The 19570-nt window shown below is 40.2% G+C and overlaps 1 protein-coding gene across 41 annotated transcripts in view; it reads left to right on the top strand.

Annotated features, from left to right (window-relative positions):
* The window catches only part of DST (dystonin), a 440625-nt gene that overhangs the window by 341076 nt on the left and 79979 nt on the right, over nucleotides 1-19570 (top strand). For all 41 annotated transcript variants that reach the window (XR_011530133.1, XR_011530132.1, XR_011530131.1 and 38 more), the window contains 5 exons: nucleotides 268-509; nucleotides 1387-1516; nucleotides 4136-4335; nucleotides 5777-6272; nucleotides 7513-8984. Coding sequence is in view for 38 of the 41 variants with exons in the window: in XM_070586335.1 (XP_070442436.1) it covers nucleotides 268-509; nucleotides 1387-1516; nucleotides 4136-4335; nucleotides 5777-6272; nucleotides 7513-8984 (2540 nt within the window). In the remaining 3 variants the exon portion in view is untranslated. The remainder of the gene's footprint in view (nucleotides 1-267; nucleotides 510-1386; nucleotides 1517-4135; nucleotides 4336-5776; nucleotides 6273-7512; nucleotides 8985-19570) is intronic.

Below are 19570 nucleotides of genomic sequence, written 5' to 3'. Positions count from 1 at the left end.
ATTAATAAGTAACATTTCATGATTTTGTTTTTTTATTCCATTTATCTATTTCGTTTCACTTGTATTATGCAATGTTCCTAAATGATTTGTCATTTTAACATTATAAGAGGATCTAACCTTTTAGTTCTAAAAACTCTATGACTTTATTCTAGTAGCCTTAATACTGACAAAATATGGGGATATCACATAAAGCAAAATCTTATTTCTAGAGCTGTACCCCAAACACCCTGAAAATGTGTCAGTATAATCTTTTTTTCTTACTCTTAGGATTAACATCCATTAAAAAGGAGATGACTGACATAAACCATGGCTATGAGGATCTGGGCCTCTTGCTTAAGGACAAAATAGCTGAACTGAATACTAAACTCACGAAATTGCAGAAGGCTCAGGAAGAATCCAGTGCGATGATGCAGTGGTTACAGAAGATGAACAAAACGGCAACCACGTGGCATCAGGCACCCACCCCGACAGATGCTGAAGCTGTGAAGACCCAAGTTGAGCAGAATAAGGTATCTTGTGTGGGTCCATTTACTGAAGACATGGAAGAGAACAGATGAGCATTCGGAGCTGAGCCCTGGTGGTCAGAACGCCTGTTCTGATTTCCAGCTCTATAACCGTCAGCAAATAATTTGCCAGTTTGGTTTAATGTGCCTTTCTGTAGAGAATGATGCTAAGAGTCACCTGGTTTTGCACACGGGCATAAAGATGAGTGAACTATTGGGCGTAAGCAACTTTGCCACCTTTAAATCAGTTTAAGTCTGGGATTTTAACCAGTCAACTATTGGAAAAGATTTATTTAAGGCTAAGTGTATTAGGGATCTGTTCTGTCCAGTATAAAATAGGGTAGCTCATGCCCTCTCTTTCTTTAATAGATGGTATTTCTGTCTGCAACTGTCAAGGTTGGGAAAATGGTTTTACATTATGACAATGATGGCAAAAATGTCTACAAATTACTAACCTATATTTGAACTCTATAATGTCCGGAAAAGTGCTTATTGACTAGTACATTCTGAAATCTGGCAACCTTCGTCAAGACTGATTTTCTTATTAATTATAATCTTACCGATGTCCTCTTTCTTTTTTCCAAAGGGATTTGTTTGAGAATAATATGAAATTCTTCCTAGGCAGTAGTGGGGCTGAGAGTCCTTATCTCTGTAGCTATAGCATTCCTCTGGGGGACTCTTTTATCAGATAGTTGAAGACTAGTTAAGAAGAGGCAAGGAGAATAATTAACTGCTGAATCCAGGTTCCTCACCCACTTAGCATTTAACAGTGGATCTTTTCCTGTTTTGGTCCTGCTAGAGAAAAAAATGCTCTGTCATAAATGTGTTTTTGTCTTTTGATGTTGGCATACTTTAATGTAGTTATTTTTTTTTTCCTTGTTAGTCATTTGAGGCAGAACTGAAGCAAAATGCAAACAAGGTGCAGGAGTTGAAAGACAAACTGACAGAGCTGTTGGAGGAGAACCCAGACGCTCCAGAGGCCCCCAAATGGAAACGGATGCTGACAGAAATAGGTATGTGCTATTTCTTACCCCAGAGTCCCTGAACAGAAGTGCAGCCATTTTTTAAAATCGTAATCTTTGTCTGAAAATATTTATCCAGCAGCCTCACTTATTTCTGGATTTCCTTTAGTGTTTCGGATCTATTTTTGCGTGTAGTGCTGAGACTTGGCATATCTTGTATTTTTCTTGCTAAACACAGTAACTAAATTTATTTTTATGAAGAAGATAGATACTAGTTAATAAAATGCTGTGCATTGAGTAACGTGGTTTTCATTCTTTTTATTTTTTACTGGCTTTTTGGTGCTTCTGATTTTTTTTATGCTTTATTATATTTTAAAGTTTCCTTTTCATTTATTTGTCTGGAAAAGGTAGGCTCCCTTCTCCCTTACGGAGTTTCTTCTGGGGCTCCTCCAGCCCCCTGCTTTATGCTTGTCTTCTCTTCCCGTGGCCAGTGTTAAAAAGCAGCTCCCCACAGAAGTCTGGTCTTTTGGGTTTTTATCCAGAGTTATCCCACATCCTGATCCTGTCCCTATATACGGTGTTCCTCATAGGTACAGAATTTTCTTCAAAAGCCCTATTATTATAATGATATGGAAAATGAGCCTGAGACAATGATAATAATTTTCCCTACGTCATGGTATTGTTTGGAGAACTCAATGAGCCACTGTGTGTGTACAGCTCAGATGAACAGGACCTGGCACGTAGTACGTGCTGTGTGTTTAGTATGATTATAATAAGAGCTACTTTACTTTCAATTTTTCCATTATATTTAGCTAAGTATTGTTCTTCCTTTAGAGTCGGACATGCTGTGATAAATTTAGACATCTCTGAGTGTATTTTAGTTTGAAAAAGGTGATCCTAAGGGACCTTACCGTTCAAAGGTATATTTAATCCAATTATAGAGACTCCCATTGCATTATAATTAATTTGTCCCTAATTCAGTGGCTCTCACCTGAGATATCAGAATTACTTGGGGGAATATTATCAAGACATTTTAGAACAGGGGTAGGAATGAGGAATGTGTATTTGAAAAAAGCTTCCTGATAAAATTTTGATGTTTCTCCCTCCCAATTTATTGCTTTAATTGCATTATTTTGTCATCAGATTGTGTTTGACTAGAACATGCCATATAGATTGTCATTCGCTGAGGTTTCAGGAATTGGGTTCTGTTGAAGTCAGCCCTTAGTGTATTGTCCTAGGTGAGAAATCTGTCAGACCAGCCAGTCACGCCCATCAGTGAATGTTGGAGTGACCGATGTGCTCAAGTTCTGGTCAGCAGAGCTTGGCTTCAGGGAGCATGCCATCCTGAGGGCAGGAGAGCAGGAAGGGGATCCTGGCAGAGGGTGCGATCCAGTGGAGTTGTAAAGGAAAGGTAGGAGTGAGCATGTCAGGTACGGGGCCCATATGAGCAAAAGCCTGTTTGGAGGTTCATCAGGGCTAGCTCAGAGGGTTCATCTCGGGGTGCAAACCCTCTGGTGCCAGTTGATGGGAGGCCCTCAACGTTAAGCCGAGCTCTCCTGATTTTACCATCTAGGTGGTGAGCGGTTAGTTATTGAAGAATTTGAGCAGGGAAGTGACCTATTTAAAAGTGGGTTTTTTTGGAAATTATTTTAGAATCAAATGGATTGCAGCTGAGAAACACTAGCAGCAGGGAAGACAGCCAGAAGATTGGTAGTCTAGGTCTGTGGTTCTCAAAAGGGTGCTCCCGGGAGCAGCAGCAGCAGCAGCTGGGAACTTGTTAGAAATGCAAAATTTCAGGCCCCACTTCAGACCTACTGAATCAAAAACTCCGGGAGTGGGGCCCAGCAACCTGTGTTAACGAACAGTCCCTCCAGGTGATTCTAATGCCGCTGAAGTCTGAGAACCACTGGTCCAGGCAAACCATGATGAGGACCAAAATGGAGTTAGGGCATCGGGAATGTAAAGGATGGGTTTAAGGTTTTATGATCAAGGTGGTAGGAGAGTCATGGAAGAACATTCTGAATTATTACATCTCAGTGACATGAGAGAAACAATAACTTTTGAACAAAATCTAAAAGTCAGAAAAATGCCCCAGTTTTGATAGGAATATAGTGAATTTTATTTTTTAATGTTGGGTTTAAAGGGTTGGCGAGACTTCCTAGTGTAACTTCAAGGAGCTGGTTGCTAATGTGCGGTTTGAATAGAAGAGAGTGATGGGGCATAGAGATACAAATCTGGGAGTCATTTGCCGAGAACTGATCATTGAAGATTTGGTGGTAAAGAAAAGGATTAATGTTTACTGTTCTAATAGGTCAGGTGTTGTTGAATAAACAGACTCCATAGGACTTCTAGGAGGAATGAGGGATCTCAGGATCCTGTCTGCTTTAAAGAATATTCCATATTCTATGTTATCTTCTAAAATCAGATTCAAATCTATTTTTCGTATACTTCACTTGACACACAACCATCAGGACCATAAAATCTGTATCATTAAATGCAATTAACTCTCTTAGATTAGAGTTAAATTATGTAAGCAGAGTTATAAGGATGGAATGATAGCCATAATATTATATTATCATTTTGAGTCATATCCTGTAGTCTTCGTCGATATAGTCATATTAAATGCATAAAAATCAAACACCACTTTCATCCTTTGTCTTTTTCTTTTAGATTCTAAGTGGGGAGAACTCAATCAGTTGACAGTTGATAGACAGCAGAAACTGGAAGAATCCTCCAATAACCTAACCCGGTTCCAGACTGTAGAGGCTCAGTTAAAACAGTGGCTTGTGGAGAAAGAACTGATGGTCAGCGTTCTTGGGCCCTTGTCGATTGACCCAAATATGCTCAACACACAAAAGCAGCAGGTGCAGGTGAGTACAACTTGACTTAACAAGACAAAGGTTTTCATTAGAAATAGATGAGCATTGGACGGTATGGGCTTTAACTGCCTTGGAGTGTGTTTCTAATGTTTCCAGTCCCTGTAAGATACCGTCCTGAGGTTAGCGGGAAACCCCAGAGAAGTCAATCTATGGGCATCCCAGAGTTGTCTCCTGAGCCTGCTGAGTGGGTCAAGTGCCCTGATCGTTTCAGTCCTATTGTGGTTTGTGCGGACTCTTCTAAAAGGGGCCTTCTTTGAAGTATTAATGTGATTGTATAAATAATAACATTTTTATGAGAAGCTAGTATATGCTTTTTTTGTTTAGAAATTATTCTTTTGAGGTTTTATTTATTTTGATTGTGGTAGTAGATAATGAAACTTTTAAAACTCATGCAATACAGCCCTGAGGGGAAAGAGACAGAATAAGAAGAGAAGAAAGAATAAGGGAATCACAGAGGGAACCTTGAAACCCCGTGGGTTAGTTAGACTAGTCTAATTATAAGTGGATAAATCCACAAGGGGAAACGAAATCCATCCAGTTTAAGTCAGATGTAATCGCGGAAGCTCCCTGGTGATTTCAGTCAGATTTCTTTATGTCTGAGTGGTGATATGAGAGCAGTGAGGTTGAGCCTGTGCTCCGAAAATACACTCAGTCTTGGTGGTTTACAGTCATGTGTCTTGGTCCATGTATGTTCTTCATCTGAAGGGAATGAACACGAAAGCTATAAATAAACATTTGGGGAGAAATAATTGTCCCTAGTCTTGGTAGTCTCCCAGAGATAGATAAAATATTGGACTGAAAAAAGGACATTTTTGGATCATTCACTTTATAATGAGAGCCAGTGTCGAGCCTGCACATTCTGAGCAACATGATATACGGGCTAAAATCTTTATAATAAAGACTCTAAACATCAATAAATCTTATGCTAAAAAAAAAAGAACCTTTGTAAATCAATGTACTTTGAGTTAATGTATTCTAATACTGTTATCACTGTGCATTTCCTTTGGTGTAAAATGCTATAGAGTATTTTAAAAATCCTACACAGAGAAAAACACAGGTGGGAAAAAACAAATGTGGTGTTACTATGATGTGAACTTGTCCAATAGCAGTGTTTTCCTCTGTATGTGAAAATTTATATGTGAATTGTTACTCATGTTGGCCAGACTACCAAAAATAATTCTTCTCTTCTTTTTCCCCTTTGGGGGATGTCATTTTAGACAAAACGTTATCTCTGTGAAGCACCGCTGCTCTTTGGCTTAGTTTAAGCTAATTGCACTGCCCTGGAAATAAAAACTAGGAAAGCAGTAACGAAAATAGAAACCAGATAAATAAGTGCCATTTCTGTCTGTTTAGAGACTTAAAGCGGTGTGTTCTGTAATTGATTATCCAATAATCTGCGTATTTGTTTACCCTCATTCCCTCTTCACCTTAGATTCTGCTGCAAGAATTTGATACTCGGAAACCTCAGTACGAGCAGCTGACAGCAGCTGGCCAGGGCATTCTGGCCAGGCCTGGGGAGCACCCTTCCTTCCACGGGATTGTGAAAGAGCAGCTGGCGGCTGTGACCCAAAAATGGGACAGCCTCACAGGACAGTTGAGGGACAGATGTGACTGGATTGACCAAGCCATTGTTAAAAGCACGCAGTATCAAAGCCTGCTGAGGATCCTCTCCAGTAAACTGGGTGACCTGGACAGCAGGCTCAGCAGCAGCATGGCCGGGAGCTCACACCCCGATGCCATGAACCAGCAGTTGGAAACAGCCCAGAAAATGAAGCAGGAAATAGAGCAGGAGAAGCAGCAGATCAAAGAGGCCCAGGCGCTCTGTGAGGAGTTGTCAGCCCTGGTGAAAGAAGAGTACTTGAAAGCAGAACTTAGTAGGCAGCTAGAAGCCATCTTAAAATTGTCGAAGGATATTGAACAAAAAGCAGGTGTGTCTCTCTTCTTTCAATATGTGTATTTCCTGAAAATAGAGAGCCTGTATTGTCTATTTCCGAGCTGTTGCCAGGAATCCAGGACCCCAGAGAGAATCTGCCCCTGTTGAGAGCAGAGATGAAGAGGAGGCCCTCACACGAACGCAGAGAGCCGTTCTGTGTTCATGTGCGCATGCACTCTCAGGGTCATGCTGCACAGATGGTAGAGAGACGGTCTGTGGGCAAAAGCCACTCAATGAAGGCCCATTAAAATTTCAGGTATTCCAAATTGGTTTTTAAAAGATGTCAACGTTTTTGCTGTGTGAAAGTCTTATTGCCCCCGAGAAACAGATGAATACAGTTATTAAAAAGGATTTGCATCATTTTCTCATCTGCAGTTACTTTGTCTGATTCTGTCACAGAAAGTTTTTCTAGAGCAATGTGTGAAAGAGAAGCGTCTGGTACTTTCCTCTCTCACCTGCTGTGGCCATAATTTGGTGACAGATGTGCCAGTATTGGTCAGAGGCACCAGCAGTGAGTTAGTGGACTTCGGAAGGGCCTGCCAAGCTGTGTGCACCTAGTCGATACTCAGTTTCTGTTTTTTAATTGAGTGGATTTGTTTATGGATCATAGCAACCATTTCAGACTTACTCCTTTATTTTGACATGATATTGATGATAAATATTAGCTATTAGATCAAGATTATTGTTATGAACACTTTTATGTGACAGGCATTAATCTAAGAACTTTACACGTACTATCATTTCACTGCCACACAGCTTCTATTAATGTTGCCAGTTTACATTTGGAGAAGTGAGGCTTAGCAGTTTAATTGTTGCCCAGGGTCTCCAGCTCTTGAGAGGTTGAGCCGGGAATCAAACCTGTGCCATCCCCATGTGCTACATTATACTGCCTCCATGATATGTAAAAATCGTAGAAGTGGGAGAGTCATGTTTGATAAGAGATGGATTATTTATCAGCGTAACTCAGAACTTTGAACAGCTGTCACTTACCCATCCCAGAATGGAGATGACTCTGGTATCTAGCCTTGTCTCTTTTCTTGCTGTAGTGCCTACCTCTTGCTCCTTTTTCCCCTTTTGTCACTAACTTAAGCTCACTTGTAGTTCTTATAGTCAGTGTTAACAGCCCTTGCTTTTAGACAGTTCTGCACATTTATTTGGTGGTTTTTGTCTTGGCTTTTCCTAGATTAAATCAACATTTTGATGTAATATAAACACATCTGTGATTTCATTTTTAGAGAATCATGTCCAGCACCTTCAGTCAGCATGTGCCAGCTCTCATCAGTTTCAGAAAATGTCTCAAGATTTTCAGGCTTGGCTGGATACAAAGAGAGAAGAGCAAAACAAGTCTCACCCAATATCAGCCAGACTCGATGTCTTGGAGTCATTACTTAAAGATCAGAAAGACTTTAGTAAAACTTTGACCGCTCAGTCTAGTATTTATGAAAAAACCATTGCAGAAGGTGAAAATCTGTTATTAAAAACACAAGGCTCTGAGAAGGCAGCCTTACAGCTACAACTCAATACAATTAAAACCAACTGGGATGGATTTAATAAGCAAGTGAGAGAAAGAGAAGACAAGATAAAAGATTCATTGGAAAAAGCCCTAAAGTATAAAGAACATGTAGAGACTCTCCGGCCATGGATAGACAAATGTCAAGATGACCTGGAGGACATAAGGTTCTGCTTGGATCCTGCTGAAACAGAGAATTCCATTGCCAAGTTGAAGTCTCTGCAGAAGGAAATGGACCAACACTTTGGGATGGTAGAATTGCTAAACAACGCAGCCAACAGCTTGCTCAGTGTCTGTGAGATAGATAAAGAGGTTGTTACAGATGAGAACAAATCACTGATCCAGAAGGTAGACATGGTCACTGAGCAACTTCACAGTAAGAAATTCTCCCTGGAGAACATGGCCCAGAAGTTTAAAGAATTTCAAGAAGTGTCCAAAGAAGCTAAAAGGCAGCTTCAGTGTGCAAAGGAACAGCTGGATGTCCACGATTCCCTAGGCCCCCAGGCTTACAGTAACAAACACCTGACCATGTTGCAGACTCAGCAGAAGTCACTTCAGACCTTGAAGCCTCAGGTCGATTTGGCCAAAGGACTTGCACAGGACCTTGTGGTGGAAGCCTCAGACTCAAAGGGAACCTCTGACGTTTTATTACAGGCGGAAACCTTAGCTCAAGAGCACAGTGCACTAAGTGAGCAGGTTGATGAAAAGTGTTCCTTCTTAGAAACCAAGCTTCAGGGCATTGGGCATTTCCAGAACACCATCCGAGAAATGTTTTCTCAGTTTGCCGAATTCGATGATGAACTGGATAGCATGGCCCCTGTGGGGAGAGATGTAGAAACATTGCAAAAGCAAAAGGAGGCTATTAAAGCCTTTCTGAAGAAACTGGAAGCCCTCATCGCAAGCAACGACAATGCCAATAAAACCTGCAAGATGATGCTGGCCACGGAAGAAACTTCTCCTGATCTTGTTGGAATCAAAAGGGACTTGGAGGCTTTAAGCAAACAATGCAACAAATTACTTGACCGAGCACGAGCCAGAGAAGAGCAGGTTGAAGGGGCACTTGAGCGTCTTGAAGAATTCTACAGCAAATTGAAGGCATTTTCTACCCTGCTTCAGAAGGCTGAAGAGCATGAAGAGTCTCAAGGCCCTGTTGGTATGGAAACTGAGACGATTAACCAACAGCTTGATGTGTTCAAGGTAGGCAATGCTTCATTTTTACTAAGCACTTTTATTATTAAAAGAAATTACTAATGAGTGTAGAAGGAGATTGCCTGTTTTGTAGAACCTTCTAATATGATTGTCTCACAGTGTTTGAGCTTGAATGAGCATTTAGGGGGGTCATATCCAGGCATGTGGGGCAGTTCCAAGCTAACTGGGGATAAGGCCTGAGATGATATTGAGAAGTCAAAACAGTGCTTGAAAAGTTCCAGGCAAGCCTGAAACTGACATGGAATCTGTTTCTGATGTTCCTCACAACTGACATCTGCAGCGACCAGACCCATGTTTTGAACTCTGCCGCGGGGCCAGCCCATAACATAAAAAGCTTGTTCTCTTCATGTTCGTCTCCCAGCATTTTCTTTAATGGTGAATTATAGTCATTTCCTGCTCTTTCCCTCTTACGGTCTTCTTATCCTTCTTAATTTAATTTCTTTTGTAAACTTTTTTCTTCCAGAAGTTCATATTTTTAAAGGCAGATTGGAATTCCATGTTGTAATTCTGGTTTTATAAAACAAACATCTTGGGCGTATGCCCCAGAGGATTCGAAGTAAATCATTTTTGATTGGGCTGTAAGCGCCTCAGGACGGAGAAGTGTCTGCCACTTGATAGCACTCAGTGATGCTTTGTGAATGGAACGTTAGGTCAAGGTGGTGGGCCCGGTTCAGTGTCATTAGTGTCGGACTCTTAGGATAGTGAGAGCAGAAGTCGCATCTCGACACGGGACAAAGATAGGTTCACCCCTGCACAGAGAGGGTCCTAAATATCAAACATGTGCTGCATAGGACTGATGGGAACCTTTGGTGTTGCCACGGGTCCTGTTCTATTCATGAGGGTGTTTTACTGTCCTGTGAAGACTAGTGTGATGCTACATCGCACCATTAGCACATAAAGGATAACATCATTGGCAAAACTACAAATTGTGTCTTATGAGAAATAAATATAAATAAAGTGTAGTTCCAAATTCTGTGCTGTTATGTTTGACAAAGGATATTTGCTCATCCTTAATAACATTATTTAGGTGACTGAATTTTGAAAGATATCTTCAAAATAACTTCTTTTTCTTCTTCTTCTTCTTACTGCTATGATTAGTTGCTGTTTATAAAGCACCTTTGAAGCCCAGTTCCTTCAGGGCTTAAAACTCTGATTCTGTATTTAACTCTTGCTTCTTGGAGGTGAAGGAAACTACTTTATTGTTGACTTGACTTCCTTCGTTACTGTGTCAAACTTTCATATTTCTGGTTTGCAAAATAGACATTTCACATGTGAGAATTCTCTTTAGAAAAACAAAGTTCTGTGGCAATTGCTGCTTCAAAGAGTCCGGGAGAGCTTGAGACAGAAACTCAGACAGAAAACTCTGGAATTTTCTGTAGAACCGTGACAAAACTTGAAAGCTTCAATGACAATCATCAAGCAGTCTTTTTACTAATGAAATTTAAGCATGTTCCATGCCTTTGTGAAACGTTACCGTTTCTCCAGGATTTCTGTGAATGTGTGTAGAAAAAAAAGAGTAAGCCTTCATTTCTCTTCGCTGCCTCAACTGCTTGTAAGCAAATGGGTGAGAGTAATAACCTCGGTGCTACTGCTTGCTGATGCCTCTCCCCCCTGCTTCCCAGGCAGGACTACGGTGAAAACTGTGGCTCTCCTTGTGGAGAATTCTTTTAAAACCAAGAGAAAGCAAGAGATAGGAGGAGCTCTGTCACCATTGCAATGAAAGTGTTTTGCAAACTGGAAAGCACTAAATATGCATCATTACCATTAATGGTTACAGAGATTGTTTTATTTGATTGTGAATAAAAATAAAGTGATCCTTTTTTCTAAGTTAAACCACTTCGTATACTGTGTTTGTCCATTTTCTGATTACTTTGGAGAGAGTTGATTGATTTTAGTGAAATTCAGTAATAAAGAATATCGTGACATACCTTCAATGTCTTGGGACCCAGTGACTAAAATAAAAGTTTCGAAGTGGACAAATCCTCTGCATTTGATATATTCCAGTGCCACAGGTAAAAAAGAATGAGAACATTGTTACGATAAATAAAGATGGTAGCCTACACAATCGCTAATTCTATTTATTTGTGTTACAACAGTTAACTTCTGTTGTGGGCTTACTGTGTGTCAAGCACTCGCCTGAACTCTGTCTTTCATCGTGATAACAGTCGTGAGAGGTGGATGTTATTATTATCGCCATCTTATTATAAGGAAGCTGAGACCCAGGGAGGTTAAGTGACCTGCCCGAGGTCACACAGATAGTAAGCATCGGAGCCTGGATGTTTCCGTGGAAATAATGCAATGTTTTGTGTCAACTTTAGTCATCATTTTGCACCTCTGATATTTCCTCTGGGAAATTTTCAAATCATCTTTGCTGTAGCCTAATTTGCGTGGCCTGGGTAACCAGCCGTTGTTCATTTTAATCCAAACACCAGGAATACAGTGTTCTAAGAAACTGGCTGCTATGAGAAACATGAGATAAATGTGTGTGAAATTATCTTAGAAACTGATATGTGGCTGCTGTGATGATGATGGTGCTGGTGATGATGGTGACAATGGTGATTACCACTTCTACTACTACTGAGATGGAACCAAACATTTCATTGCCTTAGTGACTATTGCTTTCTTGATTAAAATGGTAAATTAATTTGTTTACAATTCAGATCTTAATTTAGTTTTTGTTGGGTATTAGGCTTTTGTTGAAATTAATTTTAACATAATATTTAGGAAGATTTAAAAAATTTTTTAAGTGGAATTTGTGTTGAGTGAAAAACTAATAGTTTGCTAAAAATAGCAAACTCCTAGTTATTGTAATTTCTAAAAATGAAACAGAAAAGCCCTGAAGTACTGGGTCTATTTTCATTATAGACTTTGAAATATCATCCAATTTGACATTGCGCTATCTGGTAAATTTAGTCTAATGTCCAGATGAAATTTTATAACAATTTTGCATAATATAAGAGAAACTGCCTTCAGAGTAGTAAGGAAACTTAATAGCTATTACCTGGTAACTCGGTAGGGGGTGCCTTCTATCTGCTGGGAGTGTAATGGATTTTTTAAACTAGGTAAACAGATTTCTCAGCTTCCATTTTTTCCCCTAAAACTTAACCTAAGAAATAGCAGTTAATATACTTGAAAGAACAGAATTAATTGATGTTTAAGATACCAACCCAAACAGAATGATTAAAAACAAATGCTATTCTGAGGCAAATGTCCTAATTCACCGTCAGTGAAAGCTGTTTCAAATTTTTGAGAATAGACTGGTATTACCTTTTGTGTTAGCTTAAAGTTTTTAAACTATTTTGCTCATGTAAGTTCTGTCTACCATACGTTTTCCTACTTCTAAATACTAGTCATTGGACTAAAGTGTCTGCCGAGTGAGGTGTTTTCTATTACCGCTGATAATTCAAAGCACCATTTTTTCTACCTATATTTCACCGTTACTGCATTAAATTCTATGCACACTGTCACAGATTCCTAGGCAGAAAGGAGAAAAGCCCCTTTGATGTTCCCCCTATTGCTACCTTCTGTCGAAGATTCCTAGCTCCAGCTTATCTTCAAATCTAAACTACATGATTAAGTAATCTTAGTGTTTCCACATTTTTATTTATCAAAGACATATGTAACGAACTATATACAAGGAACATGTCCCGGCAATTCCTATGATGTCATCAACAGTCAGGTCTTCTGATCATCATGAAGTAATCATTATCACCATATTGAATTGATCTAATTTCAGTGAAGATCAAAGAAACTTGATGTTGTAATGAACATATACAGTCACGTCCTAGCTAAATATATACTGCTCCCCACCTCTATCTAGGCCATGGTCAAAGGTCTTACCTCCGAACCTGCTCATTGTTTATTTCTGGCCACTTTGGCACTGCCCCAATTGTTCTTCAGTTTGTCCCCACAAATGAACACATCACTAGTGCAAGTCTCTCTGAACCGAAGATGCCTTTGTATTTTCAAAATGGAAATAGCATTACACAGAACAGAGAATTTTTAGGCCCAGTCAGAAGCAGAGGCAGAGACTGGAGCACGCGCCTAATTAGACGGTGATACACTTTCTCTGGTCCATTGGAAGGCGTTGTTTAACGAGGCACCATCATCGTTTGAATATCAGGCCAACTGCAGTGCCAGGTGGCAGGACGCTAGAGAAGCCAGGCACTTTGAGTGCTATTTGCAAACAGTATTGCCGAAATAAATCACTCCAAATACCTTATTAAGGTATTTTTTAAGTGATCCTAAAACAACTTCTGTGATGTCACCATATTTTTAGAGATAAAATTAAACTGTCCTAAGAATGCTTTAGTAGTGGTTTTTAAGTGTACCTGTATTGATATGTAGACGTCGATGAGGAATTGCTCTCCATTTTTGTTGAGAATGGGGGAAATTAAATAAAGCTTTTGCCAAAGGGCTTTTTGTTAGGGAAAAATTCTTACTTGACTGGGTTTTTGTTAATGAGACTGTGTTAGCAAGGAGGCTGCATGATACCTTCCTCTGGTATTTTTAAAGGTGAAAATATTTTCACTATAGACACTGTAACTTGATGCATGGGCTTTAAAGGAAGGTCACAGTATTTCGTCAGCTACATCACAGTGGTGTTTAGGGTTTTAGAAAGAAAGAATATCACATACGCTGGGCAAGAGAGAAGCGCCACCGAGGCAAGGACCAGAGGATAAAGAGTTGGAGCTGATCTGCCCTGTCGTGTTGGTAGTGCCTCCTCTTGTCACCGCGCAGACGGGGCGTGACAGGTGGGTGCCCTCTGTCCTACATCACACAACGTATGCTGCTCTGAAAGGGCTGACAGAAGGGAGGTTGGCACTGCGAGTTCTCTTTCCGCTTTTGCCGCCAGCTAATGCTGTGACTCTATGTTGCAAGGCCTCTTGAAACTTCTGTTGCTGCAGATAAGATTGAGGAATGAAAGTAAGGTTCTGAGGGCAGTTCCACCCAGAGACTTTATACCAGGGGATCGTTTTTAAATGTTTTTTTGTGAACAGGATAATCTTGCATTACCATTTTAAAGTGATCCCCAAAACACCAAAATGTAGCATGTACTGTCATTATCATAGGCCTCCCTTGAATAAAAGGAGACCTACATAATTTATTTAACTAATGTGGAAAGTTGCTTCGGGGTGTGTATGTGTCTGTGTGTGAGAGAGACAGACCGAGAGAAGAATTTGCTTTGTTGTTAGGAAATTATACATTGGTTTTCTGATAAGAAAGTTGGACTGGTAAATAGTTTTTAAAGATTTATCTACGTCTCTAATCATTCATTAAATAATAGTCACCGCTAGGTAGGCACTGTGATTGCAAATTAAGTGAAAAAACTTTTGGAGCTCTTCAAGACCCAGGATACCCCAAGAAAATGTGTATGCTTACATATCCTGTTCCTCACATATCTTTAATTGTCTTAATTTTGAAGATTACTTTATTTCTTTTGTCAGTGTTTTAATATGAGGGGTATTTTCAGGTTTTGTTTGGTTTCTGGATTTTGTTTCTCTGATGGAAATTGAATGGAGCTATTAACATGTACATTGGTTTTGCTTGTTGGAAGGCTTTTTAAAAAAATCTGAACTTTTAAGAATTTGAACATATGCATATAATTCATGATGTTTACATATAGAGTCATTTTCTGTTACGGAGGATATTTTTTATCCACTGTCACCTGAACACCATATCGAACGTGGGGGCAAAATATAGTCTTAGTATTGTAGTAACTTAGAGGAAGAATAGCAAGTGCTTATTAAAGGTATTTCCCATCAAGATCAAAGAGTGAATCTAAGAAGTATTTTTGAATTTGTTTGCTTTTGTGGTGGGGTCTGAATAGCCTACTTTCTTTTACTTATAAACTGTTTTCCACTGAGAGAAACATCTTTGCATATTCATCTGATGAATATCCTCGAAAACCCTTTAGAAATTTATGGGAAGAAGTTTATTAGTTTGAAAACTAAAAACATAGGATGCTTTCAGTTTTCATTAGCTAATGGCCTATTTGTTTTAGAAAGAATAATAGAAATCGTTGCTCCTAAGGCCTGTTTTTGTACTTAGAGCAGAAAAGCGCACATCTCTGGTTTGGTTTCTAATCCAGATTTCAGGAGCTTTTGGGCAAGGAGGATGCTTTTGTCAGTTTTCATGGATAATGTCTCATTTATTCACACAGACGTTTTCCCACTTATTGCACATTGAATTCTCAGTATCTCCAATCTTTCAGCTCTTTCAGTTGATAAAATTAGCCTTTAACTTTTCTATGAAGTCGGTTCTTGCACTTAGGGGTAAGATAGTTCAGGAACTTCCCTTTTTAAAGATTTAACTTCAGAAGTATAAAATGAGAAAGTGGTACTGTTTTGTTTATAATTCGGTTAACATTTGTGCACTTTTCCAAAATCATCTGCCTTACGAAGATACTTTTGCTAGGCCACATCTAGTTGGCTGTGTAAGGGAGGTCACGTTAGGTTTTGAGAACATTTAACACTGATTTCCGTATGTATGAAAAAATAGTGTTGACCGTTTTTCAGAAAAACTTTGCTCATTTTATTCATTATGGATTTCTCTCTTATGAAAATGTGAGATCTAGGTATCACCGGTAATATTTGACACAGTTTAATATATCTTGTTTTTATTAACATTAGAGACTATAACATTTAAAGTAGCTGTGCAAACCAAATTTGGGAGGAAAAGATAAACCAGTCCAGTTCTGCTCTAAATACACATTCTTTTATGTTATCCAGATACATCTTTGCAATATGACTTCAGACAACAAAGATACATAAGTTATTGTCAGAAATCCCAATAGTAATGGTACAGATTTTAGCTTGAATCAGAATGTATTAGGATCATCATCTGTAGAATTAGTTGAAATCGGTTTCATGAAATAGGAATTCAGTTATTAAATAAATGGCATACACTCAGACATAACCAACTAGAGGACATTTTCCCAGAGCACTCCCCACTTGCAGACTCCATCCAGCCCATTTTCTCCTCCACCTTCTCCACTGTAGTGTAAGGTGTGTAAGGGCAGTCGCACAGCATCTCTGTGTACCAGCGTTCTGCTGGTGCTGGCCATGGTGTTTGACAGATAGGGAGCCCTATTTGATGAATGGGTGAACTTATGAATGAATTAGCTTTATGGTTTTAAAAATGCACTATCTACCTCAAGTGTGAGGTTACACGTTGCTCTTCTTAGCTTTACATAAGGCTAGAAGAATAATGTGCTAATAATGATTCAAGTCGGAGTCTGAGGTGGACTGAATTAGGGCCATTCTCTCCTATGAAAAGTTCTGTGAGGATCTCAGACTGTTTAGAGAAAGGTACTCCATCCACCTTTCATGGAAACTTTATTATGAATACTGCCATGAATAAGAAGCTTTCTAGGTTTACAAATCAAGATAGCGGCAGTGGAGAGTGAAACCCTTAGTCTCTGCTAATTCCCGGCCTAGTGCCCAACCCGCTGCTCACACATGGCAACTGTGTGCATGTGTTTCTTTCTCTTATTATCAGCACCTCAGGACAGCCTGTGTACTTGAACACCACAGGATCAGCTGCTGGTTGAAATATTTCACTTCTTGACTATGAAAAATGGGCATTGATACTGAGTTGCAGCTAACGATCGTTGAATGGGTGTGTTAACCTATAGAGTTCTGGTTATGGGTAGATTTTTTAAAGATTCAATTCTGAGGTTTATACAAATAATTTTGGAATGTTTTCTCATTAAAGGTATAAAAGTTCCCTCCCACATCTTTTCTGTAAAATTATCAAAGTATAAGATTGTTTTTACTAGAAGTGTCTTTTTCACTTGGGGTCAGCGCAGTTTTATTTACGTTCAAAGGATTATTGTTTTGAGAGGCTGAAGAAAGACTGCCTTCATTTGTAACTCTGTCTGCTCCTCTGGCAATGTTGCTCTTTTCATAAAATAAAGAATGGATAGATTTTATTTAATTTAAATAAAACTATTAATTTTCCCTACAAAAGCTGAGGTTTGGCTTGCTGAATTTATTTTCAAGCAGTATTTTTAGGGTGTTTGTACAATAGATAAAAAATCTGAGGATGTGATTTTGTTTATTAAATACCAGAGTCACTTACTGCCCTTGATCTTTGCCTGGGCCTTGCATTAACCTGAAGAGGACCGTGTGGTTATTAGTGACTGATAGTATTCATGTCAGCGGTGCTCAGGGCTCCCTTCCCACAGGAATAATTTCCTCTGGAGAACAGATAGACTTGAACTTGGGCTTTAAAAAGGAAGGACACAACACTTTCCCTCCTTTAAAGTGATCCGTCTGCACTTTGCGTCGCAGATTCTGCTTAAACAGAGTCAGCAGCTGCAGTGTATGAGAGTGTGGTTTCAACCAAAGGACAGGGACCTGGGTAGCTCTTTTTTCCCTCGTTTAATATTCAAATGAGCGCGGTCACCGGATGCTCGCAAAATGATTTCTTCGGGGAGCTCCTGGTGTCAGGTTTCGGCTTCTGCAAGCCCTTGGCTCCCTTCCCATTTTGAACCAGGTGGTGGGCCCTCGGTGATCTCTGAACCCGAGCTGCCCTCTCTCCAGTTCCAGGACTGGGTCGATTTGCGCTGATGTCACCACCAAGCTGTTGTAGTGCAGCGTCTCGGCCTCTAGGTACCTCCCCCTGAAACAGCTTGCCGGCTCTGAGAAGAGCAAGGAGTCAAAGAAAAGATGACTGCGAAGTTAAGTCACGGGAGGGCGTAGCCGCGAAGTGATAGAGCTGTGCGGGCCGGAGCGCCCGGGGCGAAGGGACCGAGCTGCGGTTCCCGAAAGCGAGAGGGCGTTGCTGGGAGCACCCTGGCTGGGGAGGATGCCTGCGGGGGACCGCGCCGCCCTGAGGAGCTGGGGACCGCGCAGGAGGTCCCTGCCGGAGTTCCTGTTCTGCCTCCACCGCCACCTCTGCCTCTCTCCAGCTGCTAAAATGAAAGCTAAGCTGCGGCCACGGTTGGTCAGTTTCAAAGGCTAGAGTCTCGGTTTTCAGCTGAATGTGAATTACGCTGCCTGTGCCTTAGAGGAAACCGGAGCTCTTCTTTGCTGCACTTGCCTCAGGTGGAATAAGCCTTCTTAAGGAGGATCAGATAAGACTGTTTGGAAATGAATTTTTTTTTTAAAGGAGAGTTTATAGTCCATCATGCTTTCTAACTGTTTACTTTAAACGGTTGCTGGATTGTACTGGCCTGGCTGTCCAAAAGTCTAATTTTTTTCCATTGGGTAGTTCTGTATAGCCTCGAGGACGCTTAATAAGGGAAGAAAAACTGCCTTTTGAATCAAGATTATTTATAGCTACTCCCCAAAAAAGTACAAGAAAATTTTGACTTTCTTACAGGTTCGACTTAACTTATTTTTCTCTGAAGATTTATTCTGTGCCTTGATCTGAACAATACATGGTCCCTGTGTTTGTCTTTTAAGTTTCTAAAGCATGGTTTATTTATAAAGGAGATGGAGTTTTTGCAAGCCATCTTTAAGTGGATTACAGTTAACCAGAACTCTGCCGAAATTAGCATTCAGCCTGTTAAAATGCTTGCTCATTTGGAAATTTTAATCTGGAAATCTCAGATGCAAAATTAAACTAAAAAGGGAAAAGGACTGACAATGGAAGGTTGTGAGTGTTTGAGCCACTGTTAAGTGTGTGTTTGTTTTTTCTGTGTTTTGGAGTGTGCGAAAGGGAACTTTGGGGGCTGGGGGAGCGAGGGAAGGAGATTTCTGTTCTCTGTTCTTGATGCACTTTATTTTTTAGAATCGTTCTAAAAACACCCAGGTGAAAGGGTAGTTGCATTTAGACTGATGCACTGACGATGACCTTCAACACCTCATATATTAGGACGTAGAGTGTTTGAGTATGTTGTCTTTACGCTGAAGACACTTCGTAGTTCTGTTCAGAAGTATACTTTTTCGAAAGATGCTTATTTCTTATTTTCTGTGTCAAGAGCTGCAATATTTGTTTTAACTAGCTACAAAATGGGGAAGCCACTCAGCAGACCAGACTGTTTACGTCAGAATCCACCCTGTGTAGGGAAGGGTGAAGAGGAGGAGGACCTAAATATCGAAGACTGTTACGTCCCACAGCGGTCCATCTATGACACTGTCAGACTGAACGAGCAGATAGACTCCGGTTCCAAAGGCAGCCTGTCTTCCAGGCATTTCACAGATCGGACATTACCCTACAGTCACAGAACACTGGATGTTAGTTCTTTATGCTCCAACGGTGCCCCTGCTTCTTCCAGTGCATTTGAGCTGAGAGGTCGTGAAGCTAACAAACTAGATGAAAAGATGATCTTTGATGCCCTCAAACTAAATAGTGATATCATTCGAACCACAGGACTACCCAAAGCCAAATCTCATGCGGAAAAGAAAGAGCATAGACGGTCATGGCGAATGTTTGTCCCAGCCAATTTTATGGATTATGCAAACAAAAGTGAAAGCTCTTTTGCGGAACCTACTGATATGTCAGATGCGGTTACCAAGGCCAGCAAGTGCAGGTGGGGCACTAATTCTCTCACGTCAGAGGAGGATGACTCTGGGTTGTGCAGCCCTCTAGCAGAGAGGGAAGAAAAGCAGGGCATTCTAACTGGA

This window comes from Equus przewalskii, chromosome 19, assembly GCF_037783145.1.
Source record: "Equus przewalskii isolate Varuska chromosome 19, EquPr2, whole genome shotgun sequence".
In the NCBI taxonomy this organism is placed as follows: Eukaryota; Metazoa; Chordata; class Mammalia; order Perissodactyla; family Equidae; genus Equus; species Equus przewalskii.
Note: the sequence above shows the minus strand (reverse complement) of the source record. Positions and strands in the feature narration are given on the sequence as shown.